The sequence below is a fragment of the Eleutherodactylus coqui genome, chromosome 2, assembly GCF_035609145.1.
Source record: "Eleutherodactylus coqui strain aEleCoq1 chromosome 2, aEleCoq1.hap1, whole genome shotgun sequence".
NCBI lineage: Eukaryota > Metazoa > Chordata > Amphibia > Anura > Eleutherodactylidae > Eleutherodactylus > Eleutherodactylus coqui.
The window spans coordinates 43899586-43922014 of NC_089838.1; the positions used below are offsets into that span (position 1 = coordinate 43899586).

General features: G+C 42.5%; 1 protein-coding gene across 2 annotated transcripts in view; it reads right to left on the reverse strand.

Moving 5' to 3' along the window:
- Positions 1-503: 503 nt before the first annotated feature.
- The window catches only part of ANXA6 (annexin A6), a 102361-nt gene continuing 80435 nt past the window's right edge, over positions 504-22429 (reverse strand). Inside the window, exons 15-26 of one of the 2 annotated variants that reach the window (XM_066590709.1) lie at positions 20918-20999; positions 20405-20499; positions 14756-14869; positions 13409-13499; positions 11176-11255; positions 9767-9820; positions 6437-6454; positions 5423-5516; positions 3986-4081; positions 3384-3442; positions 1696-1818; positions 504-878 (exon numbers count right to left, since the gene is read on the reverse strand). In XM_066590709.1, the coding sequence (XP_066446806.1) occupies positions 819-878; positions 1696-1818; positions 3384-3442; positions 3986-4081; positions 5423-5516; positions 6437-6454; positions 9767-9820; positions 11176-11255; positions 13409-13499; positions 14756-14869; positions 20405-20499; positions 20918-20999 (966 nt within the window). In that variant the 3' untranslated portion in view covers positions 504-818. The remainder of the gene's footprint in view (positions 879-1695; positions 1819-3383; positions 3443-3985; positions 4082-5422; positions 5517-6436; positions 6455-9766; positions 9821-11175; positions 11256-13408; positions 13500-14755; positions 14870-20404; positions 20500-20917; positions 21000-22429) is intronic. The other variant, XM_066590710.1, reaches the window with a different exon arrangement.

A 22429-nucleotide genomic window follows, 5' to 3' on the forward strand; every position in this document is an offset into this window, starting at 1 on the left:
AGCCACCTGTATAGGAGCAGTGCGACAAGTCTGCTTCTGCATTGTGGTTAATGTACCACAACACCATCGTGACCAACAAGCCGGGACAATTATCTTTAGTTTATGGACTTGTTCGTGATACAGACTTTGGCCGAGCACAGCCTTGCTTGTTACTGTTGTATGTGTCCTGTTTACAGCTCTTGAAAAGAACTCTATGTCCAGATCGGTCTAGTTTAATAAAAGTTCATTCAGAATTCAAAGAATCTGGAGAGATGGCCTACCTGCCCACTCCGTTCTTGCTGTGGCCAGACCTTGGACAGGGGACTGATGACCCTTTTGCCTACAATGGTGGACAAGAGGACTATGACCCCCTTGTTGGTGTAAATGCAGACCGAAGTTAGCTTGCCTATAACAAAGCCTGTGTCGGTTGCACTGTCCAGACCAAAGACCTCCGGTTACTCCATCCAATCGCCCTTATACTTTTATTAGCTGTAGCATGAGTAAGAGACAGCGAATGGCACATATGTATTAAGACACTTTATTTCAACTTGACTAGATCCTCCTATATAATAAAGGACCCCAAAATGGCTTTGGTGTTGTAAGAAATCACTTCCAAGTGTCACATACATAACTGGCTTTATAAGGCCTCTCTATTACAATATCACCCCCAACCTAAACAGGCCCTCCCATATCCCATGCATTGTGTTTCTTTGGTGCATCTTCGGTTGCTTGGTGACGTAGTCTTCACAGTTGCTTTGCAGTTCCTAGATGGGATCTACCACAAAAACATTTAGTGCGCTAGCTCACAGATGGGCGTAGAAAAAGTTTGGGTTCCTGGTTTAGTCATCTCCTCCACAGATGGCCAGTAGAGCTTTGCGGTAGTCTCCGGAAGTTTCACTCTATGAGAGAAGATTTATGAGTATAAGTAAAATATCTGAAATTACCATTAGCATCCAACAGTAAGACTGGCTTTGTTGCCCATTGTAACCAATCAGAGCTCAGCTTTCATTTCTCCAGAGCAGTTTAAAAAATGAAAGCTGATCTCAAATTGGTTACTATGGGCAGCAAAGCGAGTCATACTATTAGACATTTTTGATAAATGAGGCCCAATATGGTCACTTTTTATCGTTCTTTTTAGGTCCTAAGGTGATTAATTTCTCAATATATCCTTCTAGGTGTTGGAGCCTTGGCTTCTTGCACGTGTCTTAAATAAATTTGCCACATGTTTGGCTGTCTGTGTGCCCGAAAATGAAATCTACAGTCATCGACTATCACCTGGCATAGATTTGGGTTTCCATTTATGCCAATTTCTGACTGAGGGCTCATTCACACGGGCGTATTCTCAGTTCGTATGTGAGGCGCGTAACACGCTCCTATTTTGGTGCGTGTTACGCATTAAAAATGCCCATTCTAGTCTATGGGTGTACAAACAACACATAACAAATATGCATGTTACGCGTGTATTTGCTGCATTTTTTGTGCATGTTGCTAGGAGTCAGAGTGAACAAAGGGAACATGAATTTTGTCTTTTCTTTTTTTTTTAAACAGGAAGGCTGTGTTATACAGGGTGTAGTCAAAAAGACCGATCCAGCGCTATTTCTTAATACTGGTGTCTTATATTGAAATAGCAATAATGTACTTGAATAGGAAGATAAGGTCATTATCAGCCCCCCCCGCCCCTCCCTCCCTCGTCTCCCAGCTCTCCCCCCCACTTACCTCCAGACAGTGATGCAAAGACTTTTCATATTCATCCTTAAACTCTTGGCGTATGTTGAGCAAGTCAATTTCACTTCTGGATATGAGGATTCTGGTCAAGGTCCGCTCATCTGTTCCAGCTCCCTGAAGAAACAGAATTACATGCGACGTTACAGAGTTTTTGTTAATCCAGTGACCCAATCTGAGAATCAAGCAAGGTCATATTCACTGGGGTGTGTGAAGTTATCAGAGATGGGTGGTGGTGGTGGTGGGGTAGTATCCCCCTTTATTTGGTGGCTAGTAAAATACCTAAACAGCAATATAAACAAATTTGCACTTATAAAGTCAAAGGCATAACCCAGGTCTGGTTGTTTGACCCGCTGATAAATCTTAAGGTTCTAGTGTGTCAATGGCACCTATATCTGCCCTTAAAGGGGGTTTTACAACAATTACAAGTTATCCCCTAGCCACAGGATAGGGGATAACTTGCTGATCAGTAGGAGTCTAACCACTGAGAGCCCCACCAATATTGATAATAGGAGCACAGGGGACATGGGATCCCCCACTGCAAGCCCCACAATAAGGAGGAGACTGAATGGAGTGCTGGTTCAACAAGGGCACTAGCGCTTCATTCACTTACAATCGGACTGCAGAAATACCCAAGCGGCACCCATTCAGCTATATCTGTAAGCCCCATTGAAATGAATGTAGCGCTGGCCAGCTACGGTTTTATTGCGTACGGCTTCTTTCAGTTCGATCATTTGCATGTTCATATGTTTCTAGAATGGTAGAGCTGGAAGGGACCTCCACGGTCATCGGGTCCAACCCCCTGCTCAGTGCAGGATTCACTAAATCATCCCAGACAGATGTCTGTCCAGCCTTTGAACACTTCCATTGAAGGAGAACTCACCACCTCCCGTGGCAACCTGTTCCACTCATTGATCACCATCACTGCCTAATATCTAATCTGTGTCTCCTCCCTTTCAGTTTCATCCTATTGCTTCTAGTCTTTCCTTGTGCAAATGAGAATAGGGCTGATCCCTCTGCACTGTGACAGCCCTTCAGATATTTGTAGACAGCCATTAAGTCTCCTCTCAGCCTTCTCTTCTGCAAGCTAAACATTTCCAGATCCTTTAACCGTTCCTCATAGGACATGATTTGTAGACCGCTCACCATCCTGGTAGCTCTTCTCAGTTTGTCTATGTCTTTTTTAAAGTGGGGTGCCAGAACTGTTGGTGTCGGCTTTGATAGTATTATGCCAGCGCGGTCTCTGACGGCCAGGTTTCTTTTGCCGCTGGCCACTCTAAGCATTACTAATGTTTATGAAGAATTAGCTCGCATTATGTGTCCGAAGTATGAGTCTGTTTCGTAATTTTGCCCTCCAATGAAAACTTTGGTTTAATGTGGTCTAGGACTGTTTAGTTTGTGATCTTGGTGGTCCAAGGAGTTCGTAGAAGTGTACACCAAGTTTGAAGATGTCAATCTTTCTTTGGTCTGTAAAGGATACGTCAATCATAATTTACCATGCGGAACAGGCATCTTTCAAATAGGATAACTCCTTTACAAACATCCATGCCTTTTGTCTAGGTCACCGGTCTGCACGTTATGCAACTATTACTCCCAGCCAGGAGCAGTCAGGTCACGATGGAAGTTGTACTTTAGTTTCATAAGACCTGGAAAGCTATGGATAGAGACCGCAGGTTTCTTACCTTCATTGCTTTGTACAGGCGTTCTGCAAAGAAGGCTGGTTTATTCTTCACACTGCGGACTGAAGAGAAGAAACAGACAAAAAAAAAGGAGGAGGGAACAAAATAGGATAAATAAAGTTTATATACAACAACCGTAAGCAAAGATCCTAAAAAACTGGCGATGCATTAACCCCTTAGTGACAGGGTTGTTTTTTGCAGGACGAGTTGTATTTTTCAATGGTACTATTTAATGTACCGCATAATGTACTGAAAACATTTTTAAAAATTCTAAGTGGAGTAAAATGAAAAAAACCCAAAAACAAACCACACGACATTCCGCCATTTTTCGGTGCGTCCTGTTTCTACGGCGCACAAACTGCAACAAAAATGACCTGCTAACTTTATTCTATGGGTCAGTACAAATACTACGATACCAAACTTATATAGTATTTTTTTTGCTGTAGTATTTGTATTTTTTTTTTAAATATATAATTTTTTAAAATTATTTTCTGAATAAGAAGGCATCCATACTGTCCGTGACACTGTGCTTCTGCCGTTAAAGGTAAAGGTCAGAAAATATTGCCCAGTAATGTCTCATCATGAGAGGGTAGGCCAATACTCACCAATAGCCACAAATGCGTCCTTCACATCCCCCGACATTTCTTTCTTGATGGTATGCTCAATATCGTGGTTTGTTTGCTTAATAAACTCCTGGAATACTGGGAAGAAGAAAACAAGGAGTCAATATATAATACATAGGAGTCAACTAAACATCACAAGTTATACATTAAAGTTATTATTATGCTAAAGGCGCCATTAAATTTATGGTGTAAAAAAAAGCAAAAATAGAAAACTATTGTCAAAGTAGGCGGTCAGGTCCTCTAAAAATATTTATGGCAAGTAGTAGTGATGAAAACTAAAGAGAGGGACAGAGTAAGGCAAAGCCTAGCATTGGCCCACTCATGACTGAGTTTGGAGTCCAGAATATTGGATATAGTGGTTAATTAATCCCTAGAGTGGCAGCTAGGGCCCGTTAACTGAGCTGGGATTGGTTGTGCCAGATATAAGGCAAGGGGACTAGTGGTACCATTATTTTTGGAGGGTGCATGGGTATAGCCTTCATTTCTTACCAAGACTGGAGCAGAGAACAACCCTCCGCTCTAAAAAGGGGCTGTGCCATGGGTGCAAGTTATAGCCTATCCACACAATAAGGGATAACTTGCAGATGGTTGTGAGTCTAACCACTGTGACCCCCATCTAGAATAGTAATCTGGCGCATCCTTACCACGTGACACGTGAGCGCTACTGCTCCATTCAGTTTAATGGAACTACCAGAGATAGAATTCACGCGCTGACATCAATGGAACGGCCGTGCACATGTGTGACTGCTGCTCACAATTCATGACGTGCCAGATCCAGACTGTATCAAAGGGCGATCCGGCAGTCAGATCCCCACCGCTCTACAGGTTGTCCCCCATCCATAGGATAATGTGCAATCATGGCACAATAGCTTTAATATCTTTCCTTGGTGGGCTGAGTAACAGCTCAGTATGAATGTAGCCACACGATCAATGTCACAATAGAATGTGAATGCCACTTATTGAGGGGGTTGGAGCTAATCAGAAGCACAAGATTGTCATGAAGGAAGGTGTTTAATGGTGGTTCCATGACCGGACCCCGGGAACAGGTGCAGAAGAACCAGTGGATGAGTACCCCAACATATTTGTCAAGCCTGAGTTCGTGCTATATGACTGAGGAGGCTACCTGGGTAATACTAAATAAGACCTTCCAAGACATTGGGAACTTCTCCAGCACTTCTCAGGGTCATAATGTGAAGATTGTTTATATTGTTATGCTATTTTATCCTATTTTACATCTATGTATGTTATAATTATGTTTTTGTTCCATGATCACACAGAGTGTCCATGTCTTTATTTCAGTGGTGGGTTAATATGGAGTACATCATGGAGGTCCCACATATCTGCAGTACCTTAGTCATGACTGTATTTTTGCCATTATATAAGATCTACATATAAGCCAACGGACGGACCAGCGCTCACCTCTCCTGAGATGTGCGTAGCTACGAGTGCACAAGATGGTCATAAAACGGGTTTCTAATGAGGTTGAGTCGCCAGATCCTGAATCTGAGACTTCCTAAAAGGAACCAAGCAAAAAAGTAATAAGTCACAATGGAAAATGCACAAATGTGGGTTGACAAATATAATGAGTGGCCACTTTATTACAGCCTGGGCCCCTTCACAATTTGGAACTTCCCCATATGGAAATTAGACTTAGAGTGCAGCATAAAATCAATTAACAAGTTTTACATGGAACAGTTTCAGTATGAATCCACATTAGAAAATCCAGCAATCTGTGCAAGGGTCAACGTGACCTGGTCCTGTGGGTGAAACGAGTCACTGCCGAAAGGGGTCAGAGGAGGATTTCAAGAATTGTTCTGACAAACAGGCGCTGCACAGTCAAGCAGATTGCAGTCAAATACAACAACGATGCTGGAACTAAAGTTTCCAATTGCCCAACTTGTCACTTTTTGGCACGTATGGACTATAACAGCAGACAGACAAATACAGCACCATTGCTGTCTAAGAGAAGCAGAACAGAGAAATTGTAGTGCGCAAAACTTGTATCCCTGAGCAGCGGAAAAACATCTCCTGGTCAGATAAACCCAGATTTCTGTTACACTATGCTGATGGGTGGTCATAATTTGTCCATACAGTATAAATGGATTGTCCCTTCCTGTGAGGATCAGAACATGTCAGCACCTAAATCTAATCTGCAACAACTACAAGAAGCTTCCTGTCCGCAGGGGCCGATATATCTGCAGACTGATTTCATTACCTAGTGATAAAATTGCTGCAGTTCTGAAGACCAAAGGAGGTCCGACACGCTACTAGATGGTTGGGGTCAGTAATAAAGTGGCCATTCAGTGTATATTCTATGGGACAGTAGAGTTATGGTGTCAAGGACAATAAAACATACACCTTCTATGGATTAAGGGCTTATTTGTGGGTGACATATTCAATTACAACATTTAGCGGACATGAATAATAACTCACCAGGACCGAAGCAATAACCTAAGACAAGAAAAAAAGAAATAAGGAATGATTAAGAGAAGCCAAATTCAGAAAAGTCACCAAGACTCAAGTAGAAATGAAGGACTAATATGTATGTTGCTCCTGTCCTAGTAAATGACAAAAATTAGGTGCCAATTATGGCAATTTCTTCTATTTCTTCTATAAAGGGCACTTTTCAGACAATTTATGCTCATCTACTAGCTTGTATTAGTCTCATCATTTCTGTAATATACTTTGCATTAAAATGTTGTTGCTTTATTCCTGTAAGTCATGGTGAGGTGGCTGCCATTAGGGGTCTCCCTTCCAACTTCTCTGCAATCCACTCTCTTTTAGGTACAGAACTTTTGTAGTAAGAAGGTCACAGGGATGTTTCCTTAGTGACAGGGGGAGGGGCTAGCTTCACAGGCGGCTCCCTTGCACTCACATGCTGCAGGTTGACAGTTCTGCAGACACTGTAACAACAACCCTTCCCAGTCTCTGTCACTCCTGCTGTTACACTGTATGGTTGTCTGTATGCACATATTACACATATATTATAGTAGGATTACTAACCATTTGACCAAAATGTCTCTAAGCATCTGAATGTGCTGGGAAAGCAGTGGGGAGGGCATTCAGATACAGCCTTCCTGCTGATTGCAATGCAGTATGAGGAGTCAGAGGAAGGAAGGCAGGACAGTGAACTACTGGCAGAACGCTAGGCTTGCTACATGCCTCCTGCATCAAAGTGGATTGCAGGCAGCAGAGTAACAGAAAAATAGGGAAGACCAACTGAAAATCAGAACTTTAGGACATTGAATGTGCAAACATTAGGTAAATGAGCAGATAAGGAGAACCTGGTGTATTTTAGAAAACATGTTGAAAACTCAGGTACACTTTAATGAAAAAAATTACATATTTCCTACACTAAAATTTACATGTCATAATTGGATTGTACATTCCCAATGACAACCTTGTATACAGATGTAGCAGAGCTAAATTTGTCATCAGTTTTGTGGTCACTTTGATGTTACTGCCCAGGTGATGATATTTAATGTCAAGAGTGGGTAGAGATGCAATTTATAATGCATTTCTTTTCCAGCGGTCACTGAAGGAAAAACGTACACTCCTTGTTAATCAAGCTCCTACCTAGGAGTTGTCGGAATCGAATGAAACTTTATATGTGGCAATATCAGGGCAAATGGATCATTTATTGCAGAAAACTAAACCCTCTAGTACACTCTTGGACCGCCTCTAGCTTGGATGTGATACGGCAAGCATGGAGGCATATAGGTTCCCTATAGTATCCTGCAGCATATATCATTGAACAATGGCTGTAACTCAGCCTCTAGCAAATGCAAACTCGTAGGCTGTCAAAGTTGACATCCCAAATGGACCCATACATGTTCTATTGGCAATAAATCTGGCGACAGGGCAGCCATGGAAATGCCTCTTGGGAGCCCTGCCATAAGATACAACACGTGGCTTCAGGATGTTCTGAACATATCAACATGATGCCGAGTTGTCATTGTCCCTTGCCCTCCTGACCAACATACTAGTAGTGGGGGCAGTGTGCTGCTCTACAGCAAAGACAGGATTGGGGCGCTCACTCCCAGGACTCCAGATACGAACATGGCAGTTGTCGGTACCCAAACTAAACCTGGATTCATCGCTGAAGACAACTTGCTTTGTAATTCATGACACCATTGCAAACGGATGCGACAATGGGCAAGTGTCAAAGGCAGTATATGTTATTGGTGCCATTGGACCAAATGTGCTTCAACCAAGCCAAATGGTTCAAGCAGACACAGGAGCTTGCAACAATAGTGCCACCTATCTCTGTATGACGGACAGCGAAGCTGCTTATGCTTGTCAGACGATCCGCTCTACTGGTGGTCCGTCGAAGCTGTCCTGTGCCCGGTTGCCCTGTGTGCCCTCATGCTTCTACTGGTCCCAACACCTCCTAACAATTTGGTCAGAATGTCCCAGGTGGTGAGCAATTCGTCAATATGAACTTCTAGCTTCTTGCATTCCAATAATGCACTCCCCTCTCAAATGCTAACTGGAAAAAATCTCTTCTCTGCGTCGTAGAGGCGTCTAGTGGTCAACACGCTCTACACAAGCAGAAGAAGAGGTCACCACACACAAGGAGCCTCTGAGAGCCTTTTGTAGGCCAAGGGGGAAACCACCTTTTAAGTCCTTAGGTGACAAGACCGTTCATCTAAACATACAACAACTAATCATTTGCATATCTGCCTAAGATGTAACCGCATGCCAAGATTTGCAGCAAAACGACAACTTCTTCTAGGTGCTTGATTTTCTTTATAACAAAGAGTGCGGTATCACATGAGACTATCTAAATTAATAGCTGTCTATGTAATACACGAATGGACCAGGACCTTCATAGAATAGGGGATAAAGTCTGATTGGTGGGAGTTTCACTATTGAGAAGAGTGGGACATGGAATACATGTTCTCGGGATCGATGGGAATCTCATCAATGCAGGCTCTCTGCAACCCTCCGCACTCATGTAAAGACTGAATGGAGCATTAGTCCAACACGCACACTGCGGCTCCTTTCATCTTCAATGGGGCTGACGGAAATAGTCAAGTGCAAGCGCTCGGCTATCTCCCACAATCCCACTGAAGATAAATGGAGCAGCGAGGTACATGTTTGACCACTGCTCTATTCAAGGCTCACTGCAGGACACAGCACTCCCATTCTTTGCATCAGCAGGGGTCTCAGGTGGTGAGACCCCACCAATCAGACTTTCCTCACCTATCCTATAGATAAAAAAATCAGTTTTGGGAATTCCCCCTTTAATGGAATTAATGTGATGTGAGGCATTTTCATTCAAAAGAATGGGGTTCATATTTGTGCGTCTCGCAACACACAAGTCTTGCACGGTTTTCTCGTCTGCGTGAAACCGGCCTAAATGACTTTTTGCTCTGGTTCATAGAAGGAAAGTCCAAAGCAGAAGACACATGGAGGTGAGGGTTCTTTCCTACACATTTGGTGGAATTGCCCAAGGCTTCGTAGATTCTGGATCCAGCTATACACTCTAATATTCAGCATTACAAACCTATCCCTACAAAAATCACCCTGGGAGGCACTACTGGGCAAACAAAGAATACATTGGTGCATGCATATTTACTTTACTCCACAGCTGTATTAATGGAGAAATTACATCATCATCTAGTGTTCCGCATATGAAGTTTAATATCTATGTATGTAATGTGTGCAGATATAAATGCATATCGCTCCTGTCATTGCTTCTGTCCAGGTGAGTATAAAAAATTAGCTTAAGTTTTAAAGGGAAAGTCACACTATTCTTACCTTGGCATCTTCAGTGGCTTTCTCGAAGTCCTCACCACCCTCATCACGGTTAGCCTAGACACATAAGTATAAGTGGGGATTAAAAGGACCTTATAGACTGTAGAAAATTAGCATTATCGAGCATCTACTGATTAGGTAACAAAATGTGCATTATACGGTATAACATATCATCTGCCCTTTACTGTTTATTATAGGACTAGTAATTATTAGGAAATTAATAGTACCAGTGTTTCTACCACACAGCTGCTACATAGTACATGCATTATTATCCACCCACATCACACACACAGCTCTACTACATCCATCCTGACCTCACACATGACACACACAACACATTATACACAGCTGTAGTACATTCATCTTGATTCCCACATATTACACACAGCTACTGAAGAACCTCTTTAATAAAAGATAAGAGAGCACTACATGTCAAGCAATGGTTCGCATATGTGCGTAGCTTGAAACTCCTTGGCTTTAAAGGGATATTTCTATCTCAGTACTTCCTGGCTGAGATGAGAAACACCCGACAAGTCAGCCAGGAAACTAGCCGCGGCAGCCTTACGCATTGCTGTAACTTCTATTTAAGTGAACTGGAGTTATGAAAACAACGTAACATAGCACGCTACACTGTTTGATACCCCCGCTCCTTTTCTTCTTCTCCCATTATTTCCCATGCCTCCTGCCCTTTGCATATGCTCAGAAATAGAACCAGATATAAAAAAGGAAAGGAAACAAAGATAAAAATGAATTGGTTTCTGTTTTTTCTAAGCCTGCCATTGACTACAATGTAAAAAAATTTTTTTTTTTTCACGCTTTATACAACAGTCTGCACTTTTGCTCCAGTGTAAAAAGCGGAATGGAGACAGAAAATTGAGAAAAAGGTTTAAACTGAAGGCCTTCGTTTCAATGCTGTATTTCTGCTCTGCGGCTCCCATCACAAAACAGCTAGCCAAAAAGCAAAAACCGCTAGTGTGAAATGATCTTCGGATAAGTAGCGGGTTTTTTTTGCACCACTCATCTCTGTAGAATCATCAGATATTGCAATGTTTATGTAATTATTATTTTATTGTCTACATGTAGCTGTTATTTTACATATCTGGTAGTTTATTAACAAAATAAATCTTGTTATTTGTATAGCGCCAACTTATTCCGCAGCCCTTTCGAATAAATTTATTAACCCCCCCCCCCACCCCCACCAAGCTGGGTACCCATTTAACGACCATGGAAGGCGGAGTCAACCTTGAGCCGGCTACCTGAACCATGAAGAGATTGAACTCGCAACCTTCAGGTTGTGAGCGAGAGCTTAGGACTGCATTTCTTCTGCCTTAGCATTCTGCGTCACACAGGGCTCTAATTATTAGACTTCTAGTAGTATTGGGAGTTTTTGCTTGGTCTGCATTTTTACCCACCGATGCCAATGAGATAAGGATCCTCTTGAAATGTCCGGATGTGTCTGAGCTTATAGCATCTTCCAGTGACTTGTGGTACGCTATGGTGAAGAATAAACATATACTCAGTAATTAGGGCACACAGGTTGGATAGAAGCATTAAACATGAATGTCCAATTCTCTTATTCTGTAATGAAAACTCTAGAAGTCACACTCATACAAGAGATAAAGATATGGCTACCACCTTCATATAAGTCATTTAATTAACCCTTCCTGCTGCCATTGACATGAGGGCTTGTTGTTGTAGGAGGAGATCTAGTTTTCAATGTTACTGTTTTATGCACACATTTTTTTAAGTTTTCAAAGTGGGGAGAAATGGAAAAAAATGCAATGGATGCATTTGTGTGTGTGTGTGTGGGGGGGGGGGAGGGGTTCTTTTACGACATTCACGGTGCAGTAAAAATGACATGTCTTTATTCTGTGGGTCAGTAGGATTACGGCAATGCCAAATTTATATAGTTTTTTTTATGTAGTACAAAAATAAGATGTTTTTAAAAATTTCCCTCAAAACATTTGCTTTCTGTGGCTTTTATTCTTTCATTGATGGCGTTCTGCGAGGGCTCGGTTTTGTCAGGTGATCTGTAGTTTTTAATACCCTTTTGTGATACATATGAGTTTTTGATTGCATTTTATAGTATTTTTTTGGATGTGGGTGACCATAAAAAGTGCACTTCTAGCATTGCGTATATATCTTTTCTAGTCTTGTTCATCGTGCGAGATTAATAATGTGACATTTTAATTATCTGGATTTTTGTGGACACAGTGATATCAATTTATTTTTTATTGCAATGACTGGCAAAGGATTTTTTTTGCTAAAAAAAACAAAAAAACCCCCACCTTTATTTCATTAATTTTTACATATTTCTTTATTCTCCACGGGGGACTCACCACTGTATTCCACAGGCACATTACAACAGGCGATCATTCATGGCAGCTTTGAACAGTATGCATGATCTTATGGCAGGGAGGTTGTTTAGGACAACTCAGCGCCCAGTGGTGCCTTTAAATAGGTGGTGCATTTAAATACCACTGTCAAAATAGTCAGCAACATTCAAAGGGTTAACAGCCATAATCGGCACGAACACTGATCGTGGCTGTTGCAGGCGGATGTCAAAGACAACAGACAGCTGCTCCATACACAAATGCCATAGGGTGCACATTTGGAAGGGGTTTAAGGTTATATCCCCATCTGAAGCACAAACTAATCATCTCCTATCACAATAGGTTTACAGCATTTCTGCAGGCCTATGTGTCTCAATGGTTACAGACTTCTACCAGACCCTGTATAGTCTCACCCTGCAGTCATTCTCCTTTCCCTTGTTTATGTTTGCCTACTGACATATAGAAGGAACTATGACTACAAGACCAGACTACACAAAATGGATGAGTATTTGTATTTTAGATGCATTGGAACAGTATAAAAATTGCTTCAAGAGGTGGAACAAAGCCTTCAAAGAAGTCTGTAGACAATTTCTAGCCAGATTGAACTGGCTACATACAGGGAGCAAAAAATCACCAACTTCATAGCAAATGTAGTGTGGCAATGTCTGCATGGCGGTGTGGGGCTTGGCAAAGACACAATGGCTCACTCAGTCCATATAAAAGTCTAACCAGTTTAATTTTTCTTGAAAGCAGCAAAAGCAAGGAAAACCCAGTGAAAAGTCTAGGGGCGTCCTCCCCTGTGAGAATAGTGACATTACAGCTTGGTCCGCACCAGACTCCAGGCTTGCAGTCCCCTCAGCTCCTTCTGGGCTATCTCTGTCCCAGGGAATAGCCTCCAGCAGCAAGTGTGGCTGGAGATTTTTTCTCCTCCAACCACCCATACAGCTGTCTCTTTTAATCAGTACTTAGTATGCCTGTTCTCCAGCCCCCTGCAGGCTATTGTGTGCAGTTCTCCAGCCCCCTGCAGGCTATTGTGTGCAGTTCTCCAGCCCCCTGCAGGCTATTGTGTGCAGTTCTCCAGCCCCCTGCAGGCTATTGTGTGCAGTTCTCCAGCCCCCTGCAGGCTATTGTGTGCAGTTCTCCAGCCCCCTGCAGGCTATTGTGTGCAGTTCTCCAGCCCCCTGCAGGCTATTGTGTGCAGTTCTCCAGCCCCCTGCAGGCTATCTCTTGTACTGCATTAGCACAGTAGACAGACTTTAGTTTCCGTGTCCCTTTGAATGACTTGAACATACACTGTATACAGTCAGCTCACCTTCTTGATATGCTTCATTAATAGCTTGGATCTCCTGGTTGTTTCTTGTTGCCATGATTTCAATTAGGACTTTTTCATCCGTCCCGGCACCCTGCAAGTCAATAGAGGCAAGTCAATCTTATGGAAATAACAGCTAATGAAAACTAATGTATTGCTTTGTGTTTCTTCATTCCTCAGCAACATCCCCCAGAGAATAGCTGATTGGTGGGGGCTGCTAAGGTCAGGCCTATAAAGATTTGCTGATTGTTGGCCCGATTTCAAGCCAAAAAAGGATTATCTTGGTATATACATAGTCCCGAAGCTATAGGTCATAATGTCATGTCCAATTTCTTACTTAGACTTAGGTCCTCCCATTCCTTTCGGCGCATCAGTTGACAAAAAAAAAAAAAAGGCCATCATTGACAATTAAAGGCAGTAGTTTTGGCATCACCCATGAATGGCTGAATGGTTTTCAAGTCCTCTATAATGTATGTCACCACGTGATCTTTTGCCTTTACCACCAACATTTTCCATTTTTTGGATTCCATAAGATAGTGATTCTTGCCAGTCTTGTCTTAGGGAGGCGTAGAATGTGTCCAGCAAAACATATGTGGCTTTTAGAGACTCGGGAATGGAGTAGTTGCGTAGCAGAGCGGTGGTAGATTTCTTCATTGTTAACCCAATCAAGATAAATGACCTTAAATAGGCGAATAAGGCATCACTGTTGGAAAACATCAAGTCACTGGTTGATATGTGTGGTCGCTTTCCATGTTTCAGATGAATATAGCGTAATCGGGATCATGATAGTGTTCAGAAGTCTTCATTTGTAATGGTAGTGAGGTGGAAGCCCATATATGACGTAGACGTTGGAAAGTTGCCGTTTCTTCCCTATGTCACATTGGATATCCTGTTTGGCATCCTCATCATTGGTGATTGTACTGCCTAAGACGACAAACCGGTTGACCTCTTGCAACTGCTGTTGATGGTTGACCGTGATTTGTGTATGTGACATATCAAACTCACATGTGTGTCTTCTCGCAGTTAATCCATAAACCAACCATCGTCACTTCTTGTTTCAGAGCCGATACGGTTTGTTGGAGTGATGGTGCGAGGAGAAATATAGAAGTCCATGTCAGTACGCCATTGTAGTTGGTTATGTCCCACAATGCCAACTATATTCAAATGCTTTCTTAAAATCAATAAAACTCCCTCATAGCTTCGACTGAAACTCAAGGGTCTGTCCAACCAAACTAATCCACGGAAAACTTGTAACGTGATTTTATGCTGTACTCCAGGGTCACAGGGCTCGAATAAAGTGGTCGTTCATTGTATGTGAGATCCAATAGGCAAAAAATGAAGACTACATACCACGATGGCCTTGTTGATCTGCTTAGCATCAAACTGGGCTGGTGTCATCATGAGTCCCAGAACAAGTTTGGCCAATGTTCCAGAGAGCTCTGACTTCAGATCTGCCATAAGGTCCTGACAAAAAAGACAAAGTTAATATAAAATCAGGGTTCTCTCATCAAGAAATCCTCTCTTCATAAACCATGCACAAATGTAAAGACTGGGTGGGGTGACATGAACACCAGAGACCAGAAAACAGCTAGGAAAACTCGTGAAGGCTTATTTAGGGTCAGTTTTTCCTGCTCTGAGACTCATTTAAGTGGAAGGAATAGGGGGGGGGGGGAGGGGGGGAGACTTGTTATCTGTATGGCGCCAACTTATTCCGCAGCGCTTTCAGGTAATTTATTTATTACCCACCACCGGTACTCATTTTATTGACCTCAGAAGGATGGAAGGCCGATTCAATCTTGAGTCGGCTACCTGAGCGGGGCTTGGCTGAAACTATTGCTTTCAATGAAATTGGCAGCATGAAACCTTTGCTTTCAATGGGATCGGCATTGCCGATCCCATTGAAAGCAATGGAATAGAATGCCGGGGACTTCTGCCACAGCTGTGACAGCTGTGGCAGGGGATTGCTTCATCCCCGCAATCCCCGCGGGGATGAAGGAAACTCCTGCCACAGCTGTGACAGAAGTCCCTGGCATTCTCCATCTCTTTTCAATGGGGCTAGCGCTGCTGCCGCTGGCCCCATTGAAAAGACTGGCGATATGTCGGCGTGATGCTGATATCCCGGCGTCATGCCGATTTTTTTCTCGTACTGCGATGCGAGACTTTAACTTTAGTCTCGCATCACTGTGGAGAAAGAGAAAAAAAAAAAAAAAATCGCCAGTGGGTGTCCACCGTGAGGGCTTGTTTTTTGCAGGACGAGTTGTATTTTTAATGGTACCATATAATGTACCGTACAAAGTATGGCAAAATGTTTAGAAATTAAGTGCGAAGTGAAAAAATGCCAATGCGGCGTTTTGCTAGCATAAACAGCGTTCAAAGTGCAAAATGACTTTCCGTCATCATGTTCTGAGCCCCATAACTTTTTTATTTTTTTGTCAATCAATTAGGAACAGGGATACAAACAAAAAAATGCAATTCTGGCATTTCTTCCTTTTTTTTTAAACAGCCTTCATGGTATAGGATAAATATTGTGATATTTTAATAGTTTGGACTTTTACATATAGGGCAATACTTAAATATATGGTGGGTTTTTAATTTTTTTCTAATGGAAAGAATGGGAAAAGGTTTTTTTTTAGCGTTTTACTTTTTACATCTGTTAAAAAAAAACTTTATAAATTTTTTTTTTCACTCCTTCATTCAGCTCCCACAGGGAACTGCGTTCATTTAATCACTGGTACTAAATACTCTAAAACTCCAGTATTGAACTATATCGTGATTTTTGATGTTGCCCATCAAGCCCTGGCTCCCGAGCCCGCTCCATACACTCACTTATACATTTGGTGGTCCAGAAGTGGTTCAGATGGGCCACCATGCATGCCGTTCGTATTTTGGATTGTTCATTCACATAGTCTTGCCATCAACTAAACTGGTAGATGAAGAATATGTGAAAAAAACAAACCAGAATGTAGTTCCATAAGGTGACCCAATTGGCCAGTCACACCATGTAGTTACAGCTGACGACTGGCTACTGACGTTTTTGAGAGAGGTTGGTCAGTTGTTCTCTATTGTGTAAAATTTGGTGTATGTTGTACAAACAATAAACTGGCCAAGATGGTTGAATTGGACCATTTTGACCAATGTTCAGCTTGATTGTACAGGCAGCTTAGATTCTACACAAAAGCTGACTTTTCCTACGAATTTCACTTTTGCACAAAAAAAACCTTAATTCTACAAAAACCGGAAAATTCAGGTGTGACTCCTCTATTCCCTCTTATATGAGTCTAGGATGATTAGTGGTTTGCTGCATTCCTCACACGGTTCACTTCCTTTAGCTGCATTTTTACCTGCCTGTTGTGGAATATTAATGATGGGCACAAAGTAGGCAATCCGGCCTTCGGGGATTTGGAGCAAGAGTCTCAACAACAGCAAACTCAGACCTGGTGTGGCTCGTGGATACAGCGGAGTCAGCACATGTAAGCCGTCTCTCACCAGTCATGTCTGCAGTAATTCCACTGGAACGTCTGGCTAGGTTGCACTGGTCGGAGCACCAGCTCTCTATAAACAGGAAGCTCCAGCGCCTGGTTCAGTCACACTGACTACTTGTCCCCTTGCCAAAACTGCTCCACACCTTCAGTACCCCTCTCTCCTTTGCACCAAAACCAGATATTTTTGACACCCCCATTGACTTCTCCTCAAAAAGGGTCAGGCCTACATTTGTCTTTACACACAAACACCCCGATGCAGTAACTGGTTATTTTAACCTTCTGAATGAGCACTACAGTGCGGTCAAGACCCATTCACTCTACAACATTCAATGCAAACGCGCTATATGCCGTAAGATCTAACACAACACTCACAGGGCAAAAGTCTTTCTTCACTCCCCCCCGACTCAATGAGCCTTTCATATGTAGGGAAACCTGTGGTGCCAAGTCATTCTAAAGGCATATTAGCTCCACAATCTCAGATTACAATCTAGTTTGACGTTGTGTGAGGAACCCATCAAAAACTCTTTGTATCTTAGCTTCCTTGACCCTGTAAGTGTGACATGAGACGCAAAAGAGGCATCATCTCAATAACTCATGTGAATATGCCTTTTTATGATTAAAAAAAGTATTATTAAAGAAATTCAAAGTTTTAAAAGTAATTTTATAATAAAAAAATCAAAACAAAGAAAAGCAAAAACATATTTGGTATTGCTGTGTCCGTAAAAATACAATCAAAGGAACAAATTACTTATCCTGTGCGATGAACGCTGTTCAAAAAGAAAAAACACAACGTCACAATGACACTTTTCTTGGTCATCCTGTCTCCATGAAAAAATTAGCTAAGAAGTGATCGAAATTGCCACATTTAAACCGCCCCCTCAGGAATACATGAGAATTAACCAAATATTCCACGTTATACACTCTATTGTGCCCTCCTCTATCTCACTCTCGCCCACACCATTTGAAGCCACCTGTGCCAAAAACCCCTCTCAGAAGGGAATGCTCTCATTCATATATAATATACTAAACCAGCCCCTGACAGAGGAGAAACTTATGTTTATGAGAAAATGGGAAGCGGACCTTCAGCTTGAAATGACCTCTGATAGGTGGCAGCACTGCTGCACTACGATATCCAAGGGAAGCCATCAAGTCTCCCTTATGGAAACCTCAATTAAGATTCTACATAGGACATATCTAGTCCCACAAAGATTACACCATCTCTACCCAACATCTTCCCCGCTGTGTTTTAGGGGATGTCAAGAAAGAGGAGACATGCTCCATACTTGGTGGACATGTCCGGAGGTCGACAGACTGTGGTCGAAAGTCCACAGGCTCCTTAACCAAATGTTTGTAGGTCCGATTCCCAAATCCCCTACGATCTTCCTGCTTGGAGATCGTCCTGTACAAGCTAGGTACCAAGCTCATAAATTGATACAATACATATGTATGGCTACAAGAATCCACATTGCCTCCGCTTGGAAATCACCTACTCTCTCCTTCTCTACTGTGCTCGATAGAGTATCCTCAATTATGCTATATGAAAGGATCCATGCTATTAGAACAGATACGATGATAAATTTCCAGAAAATTTGGCAACCTTGGATCGAAGGAATAGAGATCCCGGGACTATACCATATCATATACCTAGCCTTTTTCTGGTGACCAAATAGAAACATACGTGCTAATAAAAATACCTCTGATTGACAATGTGGACTCCTGGCGACCAACTGGTTTAAAATTTTTATGTTGACCCTTGTTTTGTTTTAACCCTATGACTTTGTAATCTATTAGCTGCTGTAGGCAAAAACTATTTTTGATGGCAATATTTGGCCCCCTGCGAGGGGACTGCAGAATGTTACAAGCCTATCAATTGTACGATTGTAAAACTCAATAAAAACCTTTGAAACTAAAAAGTGATCAAAATATCGGATGTAATCCAAAATGGTACCAACAGAACCTACAGGATATCCCGCAAAAAAACGAGCCCTCACACTACTATGAAAACAGAAAAATAGAGACGATATGGTGGGAGAAAATAATTTTATGTTTTTTTAAAGATATTTTATTCTTTAAAAATAGTACAGCCAAAAAATAAATAAATAAACAAAACGAAAATCCCTATATAAATTTGGTATTGTCTTAAGCATACTGAGGCATAGAATTAAAGGGGTTGTCCCGCGCCGAAACGGGTTTTTTTTTTTTTCAACCCCCCCCCCGTTCGGCGCGAGACAACCCCGATGCAGGGAGGTAAAGAAAGCTCACCGGAGCGCTTACCTGAATCCCCGCGCTCCGGTGACTTCTCTACTCACCGCTGAAGATGGCCTCTTCCTCCGTGGACCGCAGCTCTTCTGTGCGGTCCACTGCCGATTCCAGCCTCCTGATTGGCTGGAATCGGCACGTGACGGGGCGGAGCTACACGGAGCTACACGGAGCCCCATAGAAGACTGCAGAAGACCCGGACTGCGCAAGCGCGGCTAATTTGGCCATCGGAGGCCAAAAATTAGTCGGCTCCATGGAGACGAGGACGCCAGCAACGGAGCAGGTAAGTATAAAACTTTTTATAACTTCTGTATGGCTCATAATTAATGCACAATGTACATTACAAAGTGCATTATTATGGCCATACAGAAGTGTATAGACCCACTTGCTGCCTCGGGACATCTCCTTTAAGTGATCAGGTCATTTATGCAGTGTGTATGTCAAAAAAACAAGATGGCAAAGGTGGTGGAATTTTTCTATTTCACACCCTTTTTCAGTACATTAAATAGAAGCATTGAAAAATACAACTAACCCTGCAAAACACAAGCCCACAGACGGCCATGTTGATGGATAAATAAAAAAGAGTGGGGAGGAAAAAAGCAAAAATGAAAAAAAAAGGGCCCCGTCCTTAAGGTGTTAATAAAACTTGCTTTAATTCAAGACCAGCAAATGTAACACATTTCACGATGCACAGACCTCTTCATTACAGCCTTTTTTCAAATAAAGGAGTTGGAACAATACCTCTGCAGCGGCACCTATTGGAAGGTAGCATTCCTGCAAGTCAATTTAGGCTCTTTATACAAGCCTTGTAACAATAACTGGGAATCATCCAAGGATTATTCTGACTGCCAGATTGGAGTTAGAAATAATTTTTTTTCTCCATAAAATGAGGAAAATTGGCTTTTATCTCATAGGGTTTTTTGCCTTCCTCTTGCTCATCAAAGGGGAGGTAATAGGCTGGACATATAGATGGACAGATGTCTTTTTTTTCACCCTTACACCTAATGTTACTAAGTCACCATCCACCAACAGGTCACACCAGAGCCTCAGCTCTTCCAGACCTCTTCTACTCCATATCTAGGAGAGAGCTATATACAAGCAACGACTGGTTCATTCATGTACTACTACATGAAGAAGATACAAATCGTCAAGAGCAACTTCTCTGCTGTTCTCATATGGATAGCGTTGACCATGATGAGAATACTCTATTATCAGGGGGTCGCACCAGACTTTTTAGTGGAACATTTCAAAGACCTACCCGTCCAAAATGTGACTTGAAAGCTTGTTTTATTTCTTGCCTCTGGGAGTTGGTGCGTTTGACGACTATGTCAATAATGGTGTCCTCATCAGTACCTGCGGGATATACACACATGTATAAACTATAGGTAGGGTAAAGGCTGATTTACAGCCTGGGTCGTCCAATTTGTAATCATTGTTGACCTAGGCTCAGGATGGGTCATTAATAGCAGATGGACAAGGGTCTGCTGTTGGAGACCACCAGCAATTAGCTGTCCCTGAGGCCAATTTCTTTATTCACTTCAATGGAACAACTCGGCATGGTATTGCAGGCGGTTCCATTAAAATGAATGAGACTCAGCTTACAATATCGACCCAGGCCACTGTGCAATGTAGGGAGGTCATCAATAACAGAGATAGAGAGAGAGAGAGTGCTAGAGAGAAAGCAATAGTCTATATCACAGGTATGGTACATACAACAATGCAATAACCACCTTACAATATTCCCCTATTAGTAAGTGGTAAATGTCCTCACCAAATCCTTTCATGGCTTTCCTCAGTGCCTTCCCATCACCGTCCGCATTGAAGTCAGCTGCAGGTTTTATGGTTCCTTTCAGCTGGAGAGTATAAAAACCATGAATGCCTACATGATTGATGTTGTATCATAGAAGTTCATATAACTGAGGGCCAAGCTGTTGAGGCAGACATCCCCCATGTGTAATCTATTCCACCGGCTGAGGGGCCCATTTAGAATGAGGACACCCAATTAGGTGCGCAGACAGAGCTTTTTAAATGTGATTAGGATTATATACTATGTTGACATTAGTATTGGGACCCCCAGCAATTCTGTGCTGTCAGGAAAAGGGGATATGCAATGTCTCACAGGACATTGGGACATCCATTAGCATCAGAACCCTCCGTAGGGAACAGCATGTGAAGGGTTACCATAGATGAGCGGCCACACACATCAGAATGCACAGCGGCGCCTGCGATGGGGCTTGTAGCGTCCAACTGTGAGTGGAAGCAAGTGGACAGCTGAATCACAGCACCCCATCTTCTGATCGGATGGCGGCACTTGGGTGTGGTGGTTGTCTGCAGAGCGGTTTCTACCTGACGGCACCGTCCCCACAGTGAAGTTTGGAGGAGGTTCTGTTATAGGCTGGGGGGGTGGGGGGTTCTGCTGGGAAGGACTTGAGCCGTTGGTTATAGTGAAGACCACCCTCACCACCAACGGGTACAGAGACATTCTGGACAATGTGGCATCACCTGCCCTGTGGCAATACTTGGGTACAGCTCCGTGTCTCTACCGTCATGACCAAGCGCCATGTCATATAATACGCAGTGTTGAGGAGCAAAACTTCTGTAAACTTCATTGGCCAACCCAAAGTCCGGATCTCAATCCCATTAAGCACCCTTGGGAAAAACTAGAATGCTATATCCGAGTTTGCCCAACATGCCCATCATCCCTCCCATCACTATCTGAAGTTCTACCCAAGGAATGGAGGAAAATCCCTCCACACCTTTATCGGAATTTGATAGAAAGCGGCCGCGGAGGGACAGAGGCAGCCCAAGACCGTGTCCCAATACTTTTGTCAACATTATATATTGTATTATATTTTATATTGTGATTCTGAGCATTAATGCGTAGTTGTACATCATAGTGAGTGAAAAAAGGACAGCAAAACTATCATTTAACAGAGGATAACCAGATCATTCAACCAGAAAAAGCAAGAATTTGAGAGGAGTCTACTCAAAATGCTGAATATAACATAACTGTTTTTTCCCTTTTAAGCTGCTTCGTTTTAAAGATCATTATTCTCAGAGAAAAAGCGACTCAGATAACAGAGATGTTCCCGTAATGTAAAGAAGATGTACACTGATGGCCACTTTATTAGAACCCCTGAGCCTCTCACGATTGGAGCTTCCCTGTATAGAAATGATCACCATGACCCCGGAGTGCAGCATAAAATCACTGAGGTTTTCTGTGGATCAGTTGCCCTGTGAATCCACAGTAGATGAGAAAAAAACAGTCTGAATGGCTTCCAAC